Source organism: Anabrus simplex, chromosome 1, assembly GCF_040414725.1.
Source record: "Anabrus simplex isolate iqAnaSimp1 chromosome 1, ASM4041472v1, whole genome shotgun sequence".
In the NCBI taxonomy this organism is placed as follows: domain Eukaryota; kingdom Metazoa; phylum Arthropoda; class Insecta; order Orthoptera; family Tettigoniidae; genus Anabrus; species Anabrus simplex.
Genome location: NC_090265.1, coordinates 54,717,746 through 54,737,077, shown reverse-complemented (window position 1 = coordinate 54,737,077; position 19,332 = coordinate 54,717,746). Strand labels below are relative to the sequence as shown.

General features: G+C 37.1%; 1 protein-coding gene across 1 annotated transcript in view; it reads right to left on the bottom strand.

Moving 5' to 3' along the window:
* Window positions 1–19,332, bottom strand: part of LOC136884060 (intermembrane lipid transfer protein Vps13) — an 816,621-nt gene that overhangs the window by 705,206 nt on the left and 92,083 nt on the right. Inside the window, exons 8-9 of the mRNA XM_067156088.2 lie at window positions 6,901–7,135; window positions 1,105–1,219 (exon numbers count right to left, since the gene is read on the bottom strand). Of these exons, the coding sequence (XP_067012189.2) occupies window positions 1,105–1,219; window positions 6,901–7,135 (350 nt within the window). The remainder of the gene's footprint in view (window positions 1–1,104; window positions 1,220–6,900; window positions 7,136–19,332) is intronic.

Genomic DNA, 19,332 nt, shown 5'->3' with positions numbered 1-19,332 from the left:
ATGAAGAGCAGAAGCGCAGTCATGTGAGAATCTGTCAGCACCTACTGGAGTGTCATGCTAACAAATGTGAAACGTTTCTGTAACGGATCATCACTGGAGATGAAACATTGGTTCACCACTTTGAACCAGAGAGCAAACATCAGAGCACGGAATGGAAGCATCCCGGATCCCCAGCCAAAAAGAAATTCAAGAGTCAATCTTCTGCAGGAAAAGTGATGCTCACAGTGTTTTGGGACTCAAGGGCTTATCCTGGAACATTACCAGGAAAAGAGGGAAACAGTAAACATTATACAATGATATGCTGGTAAACAAGCTGAAACCTGCAATTCACAACAAACACAGAGGTCGATTGTCGGAAGGAATTCTTTTGTTGCATGACAATGCGCATCCACATACTGCTGCTCACACTGCACAAACTCTTCAGATGCTGTGTTTCGAGGTGTTGGAGCATCCTCCATACAGTCCCGATTTTGTCCTGTCAGATTACTAACTGTTTGGTCCACTTAAAAATGTTCTAAGAGGCCATCGATTCAATTCCGATCAACAGGTGAAGGAAGCAGAGTGTATGGCTTGCTACGCATCAAAATTTTTTTTTGCAAAGGGTATTGGAAAGTTTGTGGAACGGTGGACCATGTACATTGAAAAGCAGGGTGACTATGTTGATAAATGATATCAATAAAAAGTGTGTATTCTCTTTGTAGTAAATTATAAAAATTGGTTGCAGATACTTATTGACTTGCCCTCGTAGATTCTTACATATGGCCTTGAAACCACCACAACTCCAGACAACTGAAAAGAAGTACCCTCACAACATGGTACAGAAGAACAGGATCAGAAATAAGAATAACACACGAAAGGTTTTCGGCAACACAAGGAAGGGAAAAAGCTAGGATTGGGAAGGTAGTGGCCATGGACTTAACTAAGGTAGAGCCATATGCCTGGTGCAAAAATGGGAAATTACAGAAAACCTTCAAGGCTGCCAACTGTGGGTTTTGAACCCACCATCTCACAATTACGCGACCCTGACTACACGGCCAACTCTTTCGGTACAACTCAATTCAGCGCCACCATAAATTTGTGAGTGTACAGAACAAAGTTACAAACCAATAGCAGCAGCCGACAGTGGCTCCTCCTTCTTAGCAGCTCCGCCACTAAACCAACCCGAGAACCACGATGCTTGCTGCTTTGTTTCTTGCATCTTGCGATCCATTCGTTCCACCTATGGAAAATAATCGTTACACAGTAACAAATTTTCAAAACAAAATGCATCATAAATCAAGTTATATAATACAGATAGGAGCAATGAAAGGAACACAAAATAGGACCAACATAATGACAGGTCACTGTGCGAAGAAGGAGAATTGAAAGAAAGGAAAAAACAAAAGGATAAGGACTATCGCCACATCATATACTGCCGCCCTCAAGTAGATTGGCTCTCCCTCAGCAATTCCAGTTCTTCTCAGCCTCCAATTAGCTGGTGAAGCGGAAACAAGGGAGTGAGAAGAAATGGGACTGACGAGAATAGAGCCAATTTACTCTATGACAGCAATGTGTGAATATGTGGAAACTGTCCTTGTATGTTTCCTTTTTATTTCTCCCACTTCTCATACTGAACCATCATTGTATTTCTAATATTGTGTTCTTTTGATTGTTCCCATCTTTCTATACATGAAAAAATACAATACAGAACATCAAACCATGGGTTCCCAACTGAAGTGCTGGACAACTCTGAAGTGTGTCACAAAAGTTTAAAAACTTAAAATAAATTTTATCCCATTCAGGAAGTCTCAATAAAATGCATGTTATATTTCCCATGAAGCCTTAATACAGTGAATTTTCTTTTGAGACAGACTGTACAAGTGAGCACTGAACCCCACATCATGGCGAGTTTAATTTTCTGCCTGTTGATATTTATCATATGGCTTTTAGTGCCAGGAGTGTCCGAGCACAGGTCCGGCTCGCCTGGTGTAGGTCTTTCTATTTGACACTCATGGGCGACCTGCACGTCCAGATGTGGGATGATTGTGATGATGAGGTAGGGAAAGGGTGAAACCTGGTGTCCACATGTAGCCTACTCCTGTTAAATAATACTAAGAAGTATGCTCAAAGCTTTACGTCTCCATCGGATGGAGAAATCACCATCAAGAGCATCATATGACCTCACTCCACATGAACACTGCAGAGAGGTTTGGAACTTATTCCAAGCTTTTGGCACACATTTTTTTTTTTTTTTTTTCTAATTGCTTTACGTCGCACTGACACAGATAGGTCTTATTACGACGATGGGACAGGGAAGAGCTAGGAGTTGGAAGGAAGCGGCCGTGGCCATAATTAAGGTACAGCCCCAGCATTTGCCTGGTGTGAAAATGGGATACCACGGAAAGGCACACAAAGCTAGTGATTAGAAATTGTATAATACCACTCCTATCCTGCTGGCCCACATTCCGATGGTGAAATATTTTTTTGACCAACAGGACTCGACCCAGCTACCCACAGGGTCAGCCCATATAGACTTGATGCCTTAACAATCGTGGCAATCAGGAGGGCTTTGCCGAGTGATAATTTGAGTGAAGATGACCACCTGCAACAATACTTAGTTTACTCTGGCCACTTAACAATAAACCAAGTTTTCAGTATGATCAAAACACACTGGTTTGTTTCCTTTTATACATGGCAGAGGGTACCAGAGCAACTATTTTACCCAAGTCCTTTATTTCAGCTTCAGCACAGACCAAGGATGGCAAACCTTTTCCGACTAGTGTGCCATCGGTTATTTTCCTTTAAAATAATAATGAAACCCCCTCATTTAACTTCATTTAGATATTAGATTGCATTACATATAAATCCATTTGACTGAATGTTTCATGGTTTTATTTTGAAAAACATCACTGAAAATTACATTTTTTTTAAACAGGTAAATATTAGAAATAAGGTATATTTTTAATTTAACCTAATAAAATTTGTAAAACATATGTAAAAAATATGGTCAAAAAATGAAATGTGACGTACTTCTTTACTAAAGCGTAATGCTGAAATATGCCATGTTGCAAGATTTTCAACCAATTTATTACATATTAAAAACATTACAATATGTTAGCATGTTGTGCGGCGTGACACAGAAGTTGTTTTCGTGTGTCACCTAGTGGCATGCGTGTCATCCCTGGTGTTGACAAATTTCAGATTCAAGAAAGATGAGCTGAATAAGGTTTGGGTGACGTAACAGTGATTACACCTGTGGTAGCTCAAATAACATGTTCCAGGATTTGCAAAACGTCCCATGCTTGAATACTTGCAATATTATTTTATACGACGTGAAAATGAATATAAACAAAATCTCCAGTCCCACATGTAGAAATGTTTTGAAAATCAGTCAATGCAAAGGTGCCAACCTTTGAAATGGGTTATTAGGAACTCCCCCGTCCATCGGAAAACATTTCAAGTCAAGTCCAAAGCATGCTCCTCTCTTCTCAACAGCAATCTATTCTCAAGTATTAGATTTCAATTAAGAGATGTTTTAGAACTTTGAATATTGGTGTTTAATAGTAAGTAAGGAGGTCCAAGAGATATTTGGTAGTGTGAAAAAACCACCGAGGAAGAGGACAATAAGGTCCTCGAAACATGTACGGTGTATTAGGTGATAAACAAACAAACAAACAAATAAATAAATAACTAAGTATTGACAAGGCTGATTTTAAATATCAAATGTGTATTCATTGGATTTGAGATTGGGCACGCGCGAATAGGATATGGAAGCAGTCAGGTGGCGCTATTGTCGATGTGTAGTGTGCATCTGACGGGCATCCAGTTGGGTGTGTTATTGCTGTGTGGTGTTGAAGTGTAGTGTGTCGATTTCACCACTCTAAAGCATGTTTTCAAAAGGTGATCAGCATTTGTGGATTAAAATCAAGGTTGCCCATGGCAAATGGATCAGAATGTTATACAGGATTACGTGAAGCCTGTGGCAAGACTGCATTACTGTACAGGACGACTGCACAACGTCAAGCTCTTCTTGCAACGGTGGCATTTGGAGGTCTTGGAACACCCTCCGTGCTAACAAGATATGAGTCCTTGTGAAAATATTTGTACATTACCTGTTAATTCAATAATAAAACACGCTTTGCAGCACATTTTGCACCTAGCAGCTGCTGCTTTTCTTGAAGCTTCTTCCCCCTGTGATGACTTTTTTTGTCTTCTGAACCATAAGTGATTGCAGTGTAGATGTGCTAAATCAGGGCCTCTCAGGGTGCATGCGCCTGGTGCATGCACTGTGCACGGTGCAAAAGACAACTTCGCTTGGTTGACTAGAGTGCAGACCCCCCACTCCTCGATTTGGAGCAATAGCGCTGTCTCTGTCTTTCCCCATGCCTGTCTTGCTCGCTCCGCCTGTATCCCTCTTCCTCACATGCTCCGTAGCACTCCAAATCTAAGCCGAGTAGCCGAGTAGCCCCCAGAGATGAAGCGTTGGTCCGAGCCAAGCGGGACCGATACACTGTGCGCAGGACCTCTGTGCTGCTGTTTGCACACGTGAGATTTTGGGCGTTTGAGAGGCCCTATCCTAAATGAAGGCCAAAATTCTGTCTAATTTTTCCAATTAACACCGAAAACTCTTTCCTTGTCAGAAGGATATAAAGCTTGATGAATTAAATACGGGTGTCATGCCCTGAATATTTCTGAAATTTTATAAAGTTTGCAAAGAAATCACCACTTCAGTAAATTTATTAATGCTGTCAAAAGAAAAATACCATTTACGTGAGTGTCATACATTCTGGAGACCCTATAAAGTCTGGGTTTAAATTTAAAAAGGTGTAAAAAGGTGTAAACATGCTAGACATATATTAATAGAGCATTTTTCCGTGCATTGAGACAATGAAAATGGACCTAAAAAGGCTGTTGCAGGGTTGAGTGGCTCAGACGGTTGAGGCGCTGGCCTTCTGACCCCAACTTGGCAGATTTGATCCTGGCTCAGTCCGGTGGTATTTGAAGGTGCTCAAATACATCAGCCTCGTGTCAGTAGATTTACTGGCATGTAAAAACTCCTGCGGACAAAATTCTGGCATCACGGCATCTCCGAAAAACGTAAAAGAAGTTAGTGGGACGTAAAGCAAATAACATTAATTTTTAAAAGGCTGTTGAGTACACAGATGGGACATGGGTTCATATCCACTACATGGTAAAGAAGTGCTGGCAACAGGAAGACATTCCTGAGATTATGGTGAACCAAAGTGACAGGACAAAGATTTATTGTGGTTTATGCATTTGGCGAGATGGGATTAATTAAAGGTGCACAGTTGATTTATGATTCGAAGTCCCAATCATAAAATTACCATGACAAAATGAACAGTACAAATTATGATAAGTGACTGCAGGAGCGACTCGTCCCAAACTTTCCTCCTGGCTGCATTGTGCTTGACAACACATCGTATCATATTGTTCAAGTAAACAAACCTCCCACAAGTGCTACTTGCAAAGACATTTTAGTGTCGGGGTTGAAAGGCAACAAAATTACTGTGAATGAAGGCATGTAAAATCAAATAAACCGGAACCTGTGTGTGCGGGTTTACTGTTCTGAGATTACCACCTTAATGCTGTGACCTAAAGCCAATTGAACTCATTTGGAACTTAGTGAAAAAAAATAGCTACAAACAATGCCTCCAGTCTCCCACTGTTGGCTTTCAAATAACACATCACTGGACGAGATAAGTGACCAAAGAAGATTGGATGAAACAGAGTGCAAAAGTTATAGATATCAAAAAGGAATACTGGCGCTGTGACACACCAATGGAACAAGAGATTGAGAGAATAGTGATAAATATTGGTTTGAAAAGTAGTGATGAATACAGTCGCCAGGAACTGAATACTCAATACCACCACAGCTACGGAATCTGATGGTAACTCGATCAATATGACAGGAGAGACAAATGATACAGTCGACTCCATATGCTACTCAGTAATGATATATCATAAAATGTATGTACAAGCCATTTTATTTCAATTTGTTTAATTTATTTTACTATACTGATTTTTACACTGATGAATGCCTGGTGTCAATAGTGCTGTGATATGGAGTGTAACTATCTCCCTGCTTGTTCCCAGGCATGCCACTACATTTCAGTCAACGGACACCAGCACACTAACATGTGAACAGGAATGACTTGTGCAATGGGCAATAGCTTCAAAATCAAGAGAGTACTGGGAACATCTTTTGAAGTCACTGTATAAATGCTCTATTGCATTAATAAATTGCATTTTTGTTTCTGATAAAGTGCTGCATGCATCATGTAGTTATACCCTCTTCTGTGTTATCAGCCTATCGACAACAATATATGTCCAGCAATATACAGAAGTTGTTGTTAATATTATTTATCACGCACTGTAACAAATGTCATAAAAAAATGAAAGGACTAACACCTGCAAGTGTATAAATTGAACCTATGAGACTAAGCCGAGTACTTTAAATGATCCATTACTTCAGATTGTGACAGCATAGTGAAGTTAAGAAAGGAGTATTCCGCCTTTGCTATTATTAACCTTTGCTATGATTAACTGTGAGTCTCGTCTGTAAGTTACAGTCTAATGAACACCAGCAACAAGAGTGATAGGTTTTCTAGAAAAATTAACAAGCACACAGCAGTCATGTTTTACCAAATGTCTAAGGTATCAGACCAAATAGAAACTCTAATTTCACTTCTGTAATGTTAAACATACAAAAGGATCATCTAGAAATGAGTACTTGCTAGTCTCATCATGTTACACAAGAACTGCTAAACACATTCAAAAATAATTATTCAGTAATTCTATTTATGACAAAAATTATAAAACAACCATGCCAGTTTGCTCCTGAAGACAATAATCACCACTATAATCATTTTAAAAATTGAAGACATCCTTAATGGAACTTACCTCAACTTCAACTTTCTGCCGCACAAGAACAATATTTAGAACATCCAAAAGTCTTTCGCATTCTGCTAGCATCTCTTGCACATCTGCAGGAACTTTTTTGCTAGTCAACTTGGTATGATACGCTTTTGCATATTTTCGGCAGAGGATTCTATGTTGGAGCATGCAATTCCAATCCCAGTTTTGTCGTTTCCGACGAACTTCTTCTTCCAAAATGCAGGTATAAGCAAACTTCCACCTATGAGCGAGATAAAACTAACTTTTAGCTACAGAGAAGTGTTATCACACATTAACTTCAAAAGTAAGTCATAAAATTAGTGTATTTCACAAGAAAATATTTCAACCAAACACAAATTAAATACGATCAATTTATGAAAGAAGCAACGAAGTAGAAATCTCTTACCACTGTATAAAGCACAAATAACAGAACATTTAAAATCAATCTCTCTCTCTCTCTCTCTCTCTCTCTCTCTCTCTCTCTCTCTCTCTCTCCCTCCCAAGTCTACAAACTTTTTCCAAACTTCTCCTAAATCTCCCATCAAAACATTCACGAAAACTTCTTTCACAAACAAAAACTGTACTCTCACAATCAAACAGTGTTGGTGTTTCAGAAAGAAAAAGGCTCATCCATCAGAGATAAGTGGCAGAAGAAGAGCCAAATCGCAACACAACAATGGTCAATATAATGTTACTGTTGATCAGTTTTATGAGCTTTCGATATTGTAGGCTTTCACATTCAGTTTTCTTCCGACTCTCGGATATTGGAGCATCTAATGTAAAAGGCAGTCCTTTCTTTTTTCATGGCTCCCTCCTGCTTTATTTTTAAGCGATCATTCCTTTATGATTTTATCTCACTTTTTATAATCATCTCCACATTTTTCCTTGTCGATACAGAACGATGACCACACGAGTTTACATCTTTAGACAATCATGACAAACTATCACCAGTTAACACGATAAAACAATATTTCTATGTTAACAATGCTTAGCGTTGATATGGATTAAACAACAAAAGTCTAAATTCATTATTCCATTATCATAGTCTGAACGGTAAAGTTATATAAGACACAATTAAAAGTACTTAAAAAAATTAAATTTTAGGCACCTTCCCCCAAACTACCATTTCATCCAGCGTGAATAAAAATTTATAACTAAAATATAGCACCTTATTCCCAGACTTTATATACCGATCATCATTAAATTCTGTTCACCCATTTTCTCATGGTTCGGCGTTGAAATGGACTTGGCAACAAAAATCGAAATTCACAAATATCTCTTATCATAGGTGGTGCGGTAAAAATGTATAAGACATAAATGATCGGAAATTTAATTCTATATAACTTTAGTTACGTAGTATTTATCAACAGGCCCATTAATAAGAAATTTTTGAGAATTAAATTTTAGGCCTTCCCTAAACTACCATTTCACTCATCATGAATAAAATTATTTATAGCCTAGATTGTAGTGCATCATTCCCCAACTTCACACACCGATTTTCATTATATTCTCTTCAGCCATTTTCTCGTGATGCCTGTACATTCAGAGATGACTGAAAATTTAAAAGTGCATTTCCTTTTTACTGTGGACACGACCGATGCAGAAATACTATTGTTTTTAAATTTTGTGCAATGTGCAGACAAAACTCATATTATATACAGTAGAGTCTCGATTATCCGACCTAAACGGGACCTGAAGTACGTCGGATCACCGAAAATGTCGGATAATACAGAATAACTTTGAAAATGAACCGAAACAAACAGGAAGGCTATACTCTAGTACTAAAACAATTACATGTTTTACGGTACTCTGTTTATTGAATTATCAATTCAATTGTACAGTACATGCAGTATTGAACGAAAACATTCCAGATGTCTTACGAAAAGAAACTTTTCTCCATATATATTAAGCTGCCTAATGCCGTGCAGTTTTCCACCGATCAAGCCACCCAGCACTGGCAGGAAAATTAGGGTCCCCTTAATTTTTTTTTTTTGCTAGGGGCTTTACGTCGCACCGACACAGATAGGTCTTATGGCGACGATGATCCCCTTAATTAAACTCCTTCTGGAAATACACATCCTTTTCCTGCAGAATGGGGCCAGATATTGGCAGGCCCTTTTCCCGTTGTTGTGATAACCAAAGAAATAGTGCTTCACTTTTTCGTATTCACATTTTTAAAGTATTTTTGTCTGCTCTGGTAGAGCACCACTTTTGAATTTCTTCCCTCTGTTTTTTTTTTTCAGTCTTCCACTGTAACACATCCAACACCATAATCTGAAGCCACATTTTGAAGAATTTCCCCTTTGCCCAGTGACTTTAATGCACTCAACTTGTCTTCTATAGAAACAATCACTTTCTTCCATGTACTCGCTATACTCACAGAGGATATAAAAATTGTAACATCCGCACCCAACCAATACTACAATGAACAATGAATGAAGACTCACTGCACCTGTCCTTGAGAAAAGAAAAACTGTCCTACCGCCAGCGGTCACGCCAGTGCTTGTCCCATGGACGCACCCTCCACACCGGGTGTGCCTGAATTTAGTCTCCACCAAAAGTTCAAATTTAAGTCTACCAGTGTCGGATAACACGGAATGTCGGATAAGCGAAGGTCGGATGAGCGAGACTCTACTGTATAATAATGAGAAAGTGCATAAACAAAAACTATGAAGGAAATGGACACTGGGACTAGAGGCCATCTTCTAACGGAACAAACTACAGTATATGGAAATGGAACCAGTAATTAGCACAATCAGGAAGAAAAAATCTGGCCTACTCAGAACACCAGGAAACAGGATCAGATGCATTATAGAAAAATTATGGAAAAGTAAGAGCAACATTAGATGGATTACAGAATTCAAGGAAGATAGGAGGAAAATACAATAGAAGATTTAAAAAATTAAGCAGACAATATCAAGAAACTCAGACAAACAAAGCAGACTACAAACCAAGATCAGACAAAGGGACCAGTGATAATTAATTAATTAATAAATAAATAAATAAATAAATAAATAAATAAATAAATAAATAAATAAATAAATAAATAAATAAATAAATAAATAAATAAATAAATAAATAAATAAATAAATAAATAAATAAATAAATAAATAAATAAATAAATAAATAAATAAATAAATAAATAAATAAATAAATAAATAAATAAATAAATAAATAAATAAATAAATAAATAAATAAATAAATAAATAAATAAATAAATAAATAAATAAATAAATAAAACAAACAAACAAACAAATAAATCAATCAATCTTCATTATAGAGGGTTTTAACTTTCAGCATTCAAAAGCCTATTAATTACAAAATTTCATTAGACGTAAACATCTCACTTGAGAGGTAAAACGTCACTTTCAGAGGCTGTTGAAATAATCTTATGTTACAAGTGAGATGTTTACGCCTGAGTAGGCAGAATTTCAAAATGAGTAATGTAAACGTATCACTTTAGTGGCTGTTATCCGGATAGTTTATGAACATTTACCTTTAAGATTTGTACTGCCTGTTAATTATGTGTGAAGTGAATTTTTGTAGAATTCCTTACTGGGATGCCGATTGATATTTTATGATCTATTATGTAGTTTTAGAGTTATTTACACGCATTTGATTTCAAAAATTACACTGTTTCATTTTCATGGAAAACTTTGTCCTTGTGGAAGCCTGAAGTGACTAGGAAATATTTGATCCTTTGAAAATACAACTGTCATTAAGACTTCACCAATCAGCCTTGTGACCCCAAAAACGTGGATGCAATACTAATCTTGGTCATTCTAGACTATTTACTTTTCACCCCATCTCAGCCCCCATTCCAATGGAGGCTGAACGTGGACTTAAAAGGTATCTAAAGCATCACAATTCATCTCAGCGACATATAAACGAAGGATTCGACATTAATATCTGTTTATTTTCATTATTATTACATGTCGAACCCTCCCATTCCTCATCCCTAGTGAGGGGAGGAATTTCCCACATCTATAGTTTTATCGCTTCACACTCCCCATGCTGATGGGATTGTACTTTGACTTAGACGACATCCAGAATGCCAGTCTTCATCCCAACGACCCATAAAACATGGGTTCGAAAATAATATTTGTTTTTGATTATTCTTACATGTCATCCCTTTCTAATCCCCACATATAGGGGTGGCTAGCGATGTCTCACATCCATAGTAATTTTTTTCTATATAGTAAGTCAAATGTGTGCACCACAATAGGTCGAGAGATATGCTGGAACTCACACGTTCATCATCCTGGACATTCTTTTTCTTCCCAGCCCCCATGCCTATGGGGACTGAACTTTGACTTAAACTGTAACTTGAGTGTCATTATTCATTTCAGTAATCTCGATAACTATGGATTCGACACTAATATAGGTCATTTTCAATTATTTTTACATTGAGCTCCCACCCCTAGGGGTTGTCTAACCCTCATAGTATTGTTTCCAGATAGTAAGTCATTTGTGAACCAAGTTTGGTTAGGTGGTATACTGGAACATACCCACATACATCCATAACCTTGGTTACTTTTACATTAATTTTCACACCTACTCCACTTTTCAATCTCCATTCCCACTCTGGCTGAAGTATGACTTATCCAGCATCTAGACTGTCACAGTTAAACTCAGTGATGTCAACTATGGATTCAACATTAATATCAGTCTCTTTCAATTATTTATATATTTCATATATCCCCTAGGGATTCTTAGTGTGTTTTACCCTCTTTCCCCAACCCCCAGGTAATTTTTCAGATAGTCATTTGTGAACCAAGTTTGTTTAGGTGGTATACCGGAACATACATCCGTAATTAAGGTAAATTTGGATATTTTCTCTTTCACCCTTTCTCAAGCCCCATCGCGCTGGGGACTGAACTTGGTCTTGAACAACAACTAGAATGCCAGTATTAATCTAAGTGACCTTCAAAACTATGGATTCTACATTAATAATGGTCGTTTGATATAATTTTTTATTTCACCATCGCCAATAAAGGGAGAGGGTGTCCTACCCCACAGTTTTCCTTCCCAAATAATAAGTCATATGTGTGCTATGTTTGGTTGAGAGATATGCTTGAACATGCACATGTACATCCATAACCTCTGTCATTTTTAACGTTCTATTTCACCCCTTCTAACCCCCATCCTGATTGGGAATGAACTTTGACTTAAACAGCATTTGGAGTCTCATAGTTAATCTCAGCTACCCCAAAAACTATGGATTCGACACAAACATCGGTCATTTTTGGATATTTTTACATTTCACTCCAATCCTTTAGGGGTGCCGGGGTTTTATTGCCCTTACAGTAATTTTTCCAGACAGTAAGTCTGGTTAAGAGTGATGGAACAGACACGCATTCATCCGTAATCTGTCATTTCCAACATTCTTTTCTTTTTCACCCATTCTCACTCCCTACGCCGATGGGGTTGAACTTGGACTTAAAAATGACATCTGAGGTGTCACTGTCTCTGCGACCCTAAAAAATATATTTTTGTTTATTTTATATGCTACCCTTACCCACCCACATCCCTAGGGGTGTAAGGGTGGCTTACCCCCACAGTGTTTGTCTCCAGATATTAAGTCATAAGTATACCAAGTTTGGCTCAAATTGCTCCAGTGGTTTAGGAGACGATGTTGAAATGATATAGCCTACATATATTATTATTGTGCTTTTATGGCCACACTGGACCGCTCTAGTCAACTTCTGGTCTTCTATGATGTATGGTTTTTTCTTTTCTGTTCTTCCAGTATTTCTTCATTGTATCTGATCTTCGTTGTCGTTCTTCTTCTGAAAATACCCTTTTAGTTGTTTCTCTTTTATCACATTTTGGTAGGAATCTAATTTTACTATTCTTCAATTTATTTGCTTTGATTTATTCTTAAAATCCTCCAGTGTTATGTCTAATTCTTTCATGTCTATTATTTCTTTTATCCCGGTTGTTTTAGTTTCCAAAGCTTTTCCAACATTCTGCGTATTAACCTATCTTGAGATGTTTTCAACAGATGACCAAAGAATGATATTCTCTTCTTATGAAATCTGTTATAGATTCTATTTCCTGATATACTGCTGCATTTGGGATGATATGCCATTCTCCTTCTTTTTGGTACTTCTTATTAATGCATGTTCTTACTATTCTTTCTATTTTTAAAAAATTGCCTATGTCATTCTTTTGCTTTAGTTTAAATAATGCTTCACTTCCATAAGCTATTTCAGGTTGGACAACAGTCTTCTAATGTTTCAATTTTGTATTTATTGACAAACATTTCTTGTATGTATTTCTGGTTACTTTTTGGGCTTTGGATAATTTATTTGTTCTCTCTGACCACGAGTTTTTTTTTTTTTTCATTTAAATTGTATGTTATAGTTCTCCAAGGTTTTTAAATCGTTTTACGATTTCTATTTCCTTCCCACATATCAGAATACTGCTTATTAAAAGGGGATCTATTGCCATTATTTTAGCTTTTTCAAATTAAATTGTTAATCCTATTTTTTCAGCAATAGCTTGGGGACTAGTGATTTGATTCCAAGCTTCATTAAGGTTATTAGCTAGTAGTGCCAGATCATCTGCAAATCCTAAGCAATTTAGGCTAATTTCATCTTTAGTGTATCCAATTTTTATATTTTTGTTATTCTCTTTATACCATTCTCGCATCAAATATTCCAGAGTACAATTAAACAAAAGTGGTGATTGTACATCACCTTGTCTCAGTTCTGTTCTGATTGTGAATGCTTCGGATAATTCTCCTCTAAACTTCACCTTTGATTTAGTGTTTGTTAAAGTTAAGCTTATCATTTTAACTAATTTAGGATGTAATCCAAAATTTCATAATATTTTTAATACTGAAGGTCAGTGAATGCAATCATAAGTATTTAACATTTCCAAAAATCTATGAAAGTGATAATCATTTGTTTCTGTCTTCTTTTGTAGATATCCATTAATAATTTTAGTGTTATGATTTGATCTGAACAACTACGCGATGGTCGAAATCCTCCCTGGTACTCCCCTAATTCTTTTTCCAGTTGACATCTGCACCGATTGTAATTATTATTGAGAATATTTTATAAGTACAATCCAGGAGTGATATTCCTCTATAGTTATCAGGATTTGTTCTATTTCCTTTTTTGTGTGAAGGGTGGATTACTGCAGATGTCTAATGGTCCGGTAATTTTTCATCATTCCAAATTTTTATCAAGCATTGGTGAAGTGATTCTGTAATTGATTCCGCTGTGTTTGGTCTTCCCCACAAGCTTTATAATTTTTCAGTTCTTTGATGACTTGATTAACTTCATCAAAACTAGGTGGATCAATATTTTCTGGTGGAGTTTTAATGGGCATGTCCCGTATTTATATGAAGTAGTTCTTTTGGTTCTTCACAATTCAATAATTTATTGAATATGTCTGCTCGAATTAGTGAATTATCTTCATTATTATGTGTCATCTTTCCATTCTTATCCTTTAGCATAAGTGTTGGCGGTTCATATTTTTGAAGTTGTTTAATAAATATTATATAGTAATCCCTAGAATTGGTCTTTTTGTGATCTATTTCTATTTGTTGAATAATGCTTTTTTGATGTGTTAATATTTCTGATGATTTTTGGGGTTAGTTTTCTTTGCTTGGTAAATTCTTCATGCAATGTCTTTTCTGTCTTTGAGGATTTAACCATGCCTGATGTCTACTTTCAAATGCTTTATCGCATACCTCATTCCACCACTGATGCTTTTTCCTTGGACTTGGCAGGGCTATTTTCTCACTATGTCTTTTAGTTTCGGAATGATCTCTTCTAATTTATCTGTTTTATCAATGTCCCGAGTTAATTCTTTATACTGTTCATCGTTTATTAGTTTATGGGGATCAAACTTTTCTCAATTTACATTTTGATTTTGGTTTCTTTACTGGTGTGAATTAAATTTTGATTTTCACCATGTAATGGTCAGACCCTATGTCTATTCCTCTAAGTATTTTAACATTTTGAATTTCCTTATGATTCTTTTCCATACAAACATGATCTAATTGCCATTTTCCTTTTCTCCTATCTGGGTGTTTCCCTGTCTTAAGTTTATTAGGTTTTCTCATAAAATACGTAGCTTTTGATATATTATGGTTTCTACAAAAGTCCATCAATCTTATGCCATTTTTATTGGTCTGTTTTTGAGCTGGCCATGTTCCTATTATGCCCTGTACCTCTTATCTTTACCTAATTGTGCATTCAAGTCGCCTATTAAAATTTTGGTATGATTTATATTTGTCACCCTTTGATCTAAGAGGCCCCAGAATTCATCCACCTCTTCTCTAGCTTTCTCCTATTGTTTTTATCATTCGTAGGAGCGTGGGTGTTAATTATTGTGCAGATTTTATTTGATGCCTTTATTGTTAGCGTCGCAAGTCTTGGGGCTTAATGCCTGAAAATCTATTACCCAAATCAATTATTTTCAAGTTGACTACGAATTCTGTACCAAATTGTGGACAATTCCTCATCACTCTTTCTCTAGGGATGCCTTTGTACACTCTATACCTTTGGGATTCCATGGGTTCCTGGTCTGAATTCTTATCTCTTGTAGTCCTGCTATTAGGATCCCTTGTTGTCTAGTTCATTGGTTAGGATTTTTAATTTTTCCACCTGTGCCAGAGGGTTGATGTTATATGTTGCTAAATAGTTAATCTGTTTTACTTTTAATCTTTGGTTTGTCTTTGGTATTTCCAGATGCTCCGACTCATCTGACTCATTTTTCAAGCAAATGCCCACCGTATCCAAATACAGTCTTTCCTGGCTAGTACCAAGCGGTGGAAATTTGCCAAAAAGATTTTCGTCCATTCTTGACTGTCAAAGACATACAGCCTTGGATGGAGCAAGCTCCGAGTTACAACTATGGTTGTGAACCATAGAGGTTGCCTTAAGATGTTCTCTGGCTGTCATTTTACGGCATTGAGCCAAGCCTCCTCCTTTTTCTGAGCTTGGGACCGGCAACAGCAACTAATGAGCTACTCAATCCATCCAGTAGGTACTGCAGACGAAGCCTACATATATATAATTTTATATACATTCCACTGTTGATTTTCTATATTTTTCACAGTTTAAATATTTCTTCACATCTAATGCACAGCTACACTCTTCAAACTTAACAGACCTATCAAAGTTGGTCCCATGACATGAAAGTACATCTTGATCACAGCATGTCTCACTGCTATTTCCAAATAACAGGCACGGTCATGAGCCTCCTAACAAGAAAGGTACTTTATAAAAAATGGCAGCATGTTCCCATCCTCCTATATACCGTATTTCTTGCCCGACTATCATGATACAGCATAAGTTGCTGTCGCCTAGCAATAATCTGTCCATCAAGTTGATCCAATCTTGGTGTGGCTTTGCAATTAAAGTAATTACATAAAATTACTCATCATAAGAAAGCTGTCTATCGGATTTCATTCAAACCACTTCCTAAACCATCTCAGGAATAATATAAACAAATTGTGAAAATTTCAGCAAAATCGGTCCTGTAGTTTTGGAGTCATGAGACACACACACACAGACCCCCCCCAACAGTTTCACTTTTATATAAAGTAGAATCCCTTTTTAACGAATCTCCGGGGGATTTGATATTTCTTCCTTAAAAAGAGGTTTTTCTTAAAAGGGGGTTCAAAAAATAGACTATATATATTACAAGAAATAATAATACACTTATGTCTTTAACTAATGTAATGTCAAGAAATAATAAATGAACGTATTAGAAATACTAAGAGTCATATTAACACAAGAATGACAGAAAATATCTACAAAACAACAGACAAATTCCTTTGTGGACCATTGGGAGCACAACCTGCAGCAAGGAAAAGAGAAATTACTGACTTGCAATTTTAACTTGAAGGAACACAGACCTAACATGATTTTAAAGAGATTTATGAAAACTGTGAGAATAAGCATATTAACTTTCACTTTCTGAAATAGTCCAGAACAGTAGTTTGCTTCCTCTTGCCCAGATGTCTCACGCAAAGAAGTTTTCTCTCAATATGGTTGAGGCTGTTGATGAGGTCTTCATCAACACTGAAGGAGGAGGAACACCAGCAGCCAATTCCAGTCCCTCCACTGCTGCCCCAAAAGTTGCTTCTGTTGGATCCTGTTCTTCCACTTCAGTACTTTGTCTTTTTGCATCGTCACAAAGGTCTCCAACATCCATCTGTGGCGCTGAGGTTAGGATATCATCATCATCATCACAAGTAACAAATTCTTTGAATGTTGCGGCACTCGAGTCCTTTGATACACACACACACCTCCCCCATCTTCCCCAATGTCATTAGTAGTGCCAACTTCATTAAAAAGGTCTGAAATGGCACCAAAAACTGCATGGCCCAAGCAGTTTTGAATAGTGTCTTTTGAGGAAAGAAATAGCTCTTTGAACCAGGGCCTTCCTATACTTCTTCACAGAATGAATAATGCCAAAGTCCAAAGGCTGCAGGTGACTGGTGCAGTTAGGAGGAAGGAAAACCACTTTGATATTCTGAAGGAAAGATGTATCTGAAAGATGAGCAAGACATCTATCACCAGCACTATCTGCCTTCCTGCCAATCCTACCTTAGCATCCAAGCTTCGTAAAAATTTTAGAAATATCTCCAATGTCATCCATGCATTTAAAAAAAATCATATTTACACAGGAGTGTATGGGCATTCTTGAAAACATCTTGGATTCTAAAATTTTCCGATTAATAGTGGGGTAATTTTTCACTCCTGTCACTGTTAACACATAACGCTGTCAGTCTTTCTTTACTTTTTGCTTCGTGGCATTTTTCTTCGCGAACAGCATATGTCTTGGACGGGAGCAAATTGTAAAACACTGCCATTTCATCAGTGTTAAAAATATCCTTAGCATCATATCCTTCAAGAAGTCGAGGCAACGTATACTTTTTTCCAGTTAGCAACTGTATTGTCATTAACTTTCGCACTCTCGCCATACATGTTCTGGAACGAAGGATTGTGCCGTTTTTTAAAACTACCAAACCAGCCATTAGAAGCATTGAAATCGACTAAACCCAGCTTAAGTGCAACTTCTTGAGCTTTTTGTTTACGTATGTTCCTGTCAATTGGAGCGTTCTCACTCCTTTTTTCAAACCATTTCGTTAAAATGTTTTCAAGTTCCATGTACGGCGAAGAACGAATATTCTGTATTTTTGCTCCAGAACCGCACTCTACTTCCACAGTAAGAATAGCTTCCTTCTGTTTCATGATGCCAAACAGCATAGAGGGTACCAAGTCATATTTGTTTGAAGTCTGAGACAAAGGTACTTGGCCATCCCTTTCAACATCACTAATGAGGCACAGGTTTCTCCTAGTGCACCATCACTGCATTGTCCTACATAAGAGGCTTGCAGCGGTGTCTCAACTGCGCACTAGCCGCCAGCATCTTGGAAAGGTGTAGCAATTCAACTGATGAGCCAACTGCTACACTGGGGCGAAACTCTGGTAATTTCACGACTGAATAAAAAGCATACAAGAGCTTAAATGTTTTTAATATTTACAATCGATGAAATTAAATTATAGTTTCCTTCTAGGAATCTTATTTTTGATCACTAATGATGTTGATCTTTTGTTGAAGAGTCAGCCTGTTATGTTTAGCAGCTATAATAAACTTAGTCCACCGTAACTCACAGGGCGACTTATCACAGACACAAATGTAACTCTTAACACAACTTGCAACGAAGGGACAAAAACAATTAATGAGGCTGGAAATATTCTTCAGTCTGCACCCTCCGCATGATTCCTAAGCAGCGATTGGTGTCGCAAGACTGAAATGCCTCTCCGGTGTAACAGCGCTGCGGCTATAGGTTAAGGCAGCTGACCTCACTGGAGACATAACCACTGAGTTATTGTTAGTAAAAATTCTCTTTTTATCGTCGCCATAAGACCTATCTGGGTCGGTGCGACGTAAAGCAAATAGCAAAAAAATCTCCTTTTCAGATAATCACTGGACATGATATTTAATTTCATTATGAGATTATTTATACATTTTTTAAATTTATGATTATTATTAATTGCCATTATTATGGATGCTGCAAAATATGATGGTAGAGATCTCACAGGCTTGGTGTACGATATGAAACTGATAATTTTATGGATATTTGACGGTTAACTAGCGACTCATCCCGACTAAAACTGTCCTAACTCCCAAATCGTACGTGCAAATTATGTACTTTAAAGATAATTTTAATCCTTAATGAGTCCTAGAGGATGTTAAACACTTTATTTGGATGTAAAATCTGGGAAAAATCTCATTTATTTACTTATTTATGTGAAAAGTGATTGGCTTGAACAGTTCAACATTTTGTACATTTACACTTGGGGTCTATCGATGACTTCAGGCAGTGTAAGCCATGGTAACAGTGATTTCCAAAGGCAGCGCCAATTTACCATGGTTCCACACATTGCTAAAGGAGCGCTTTCGTTT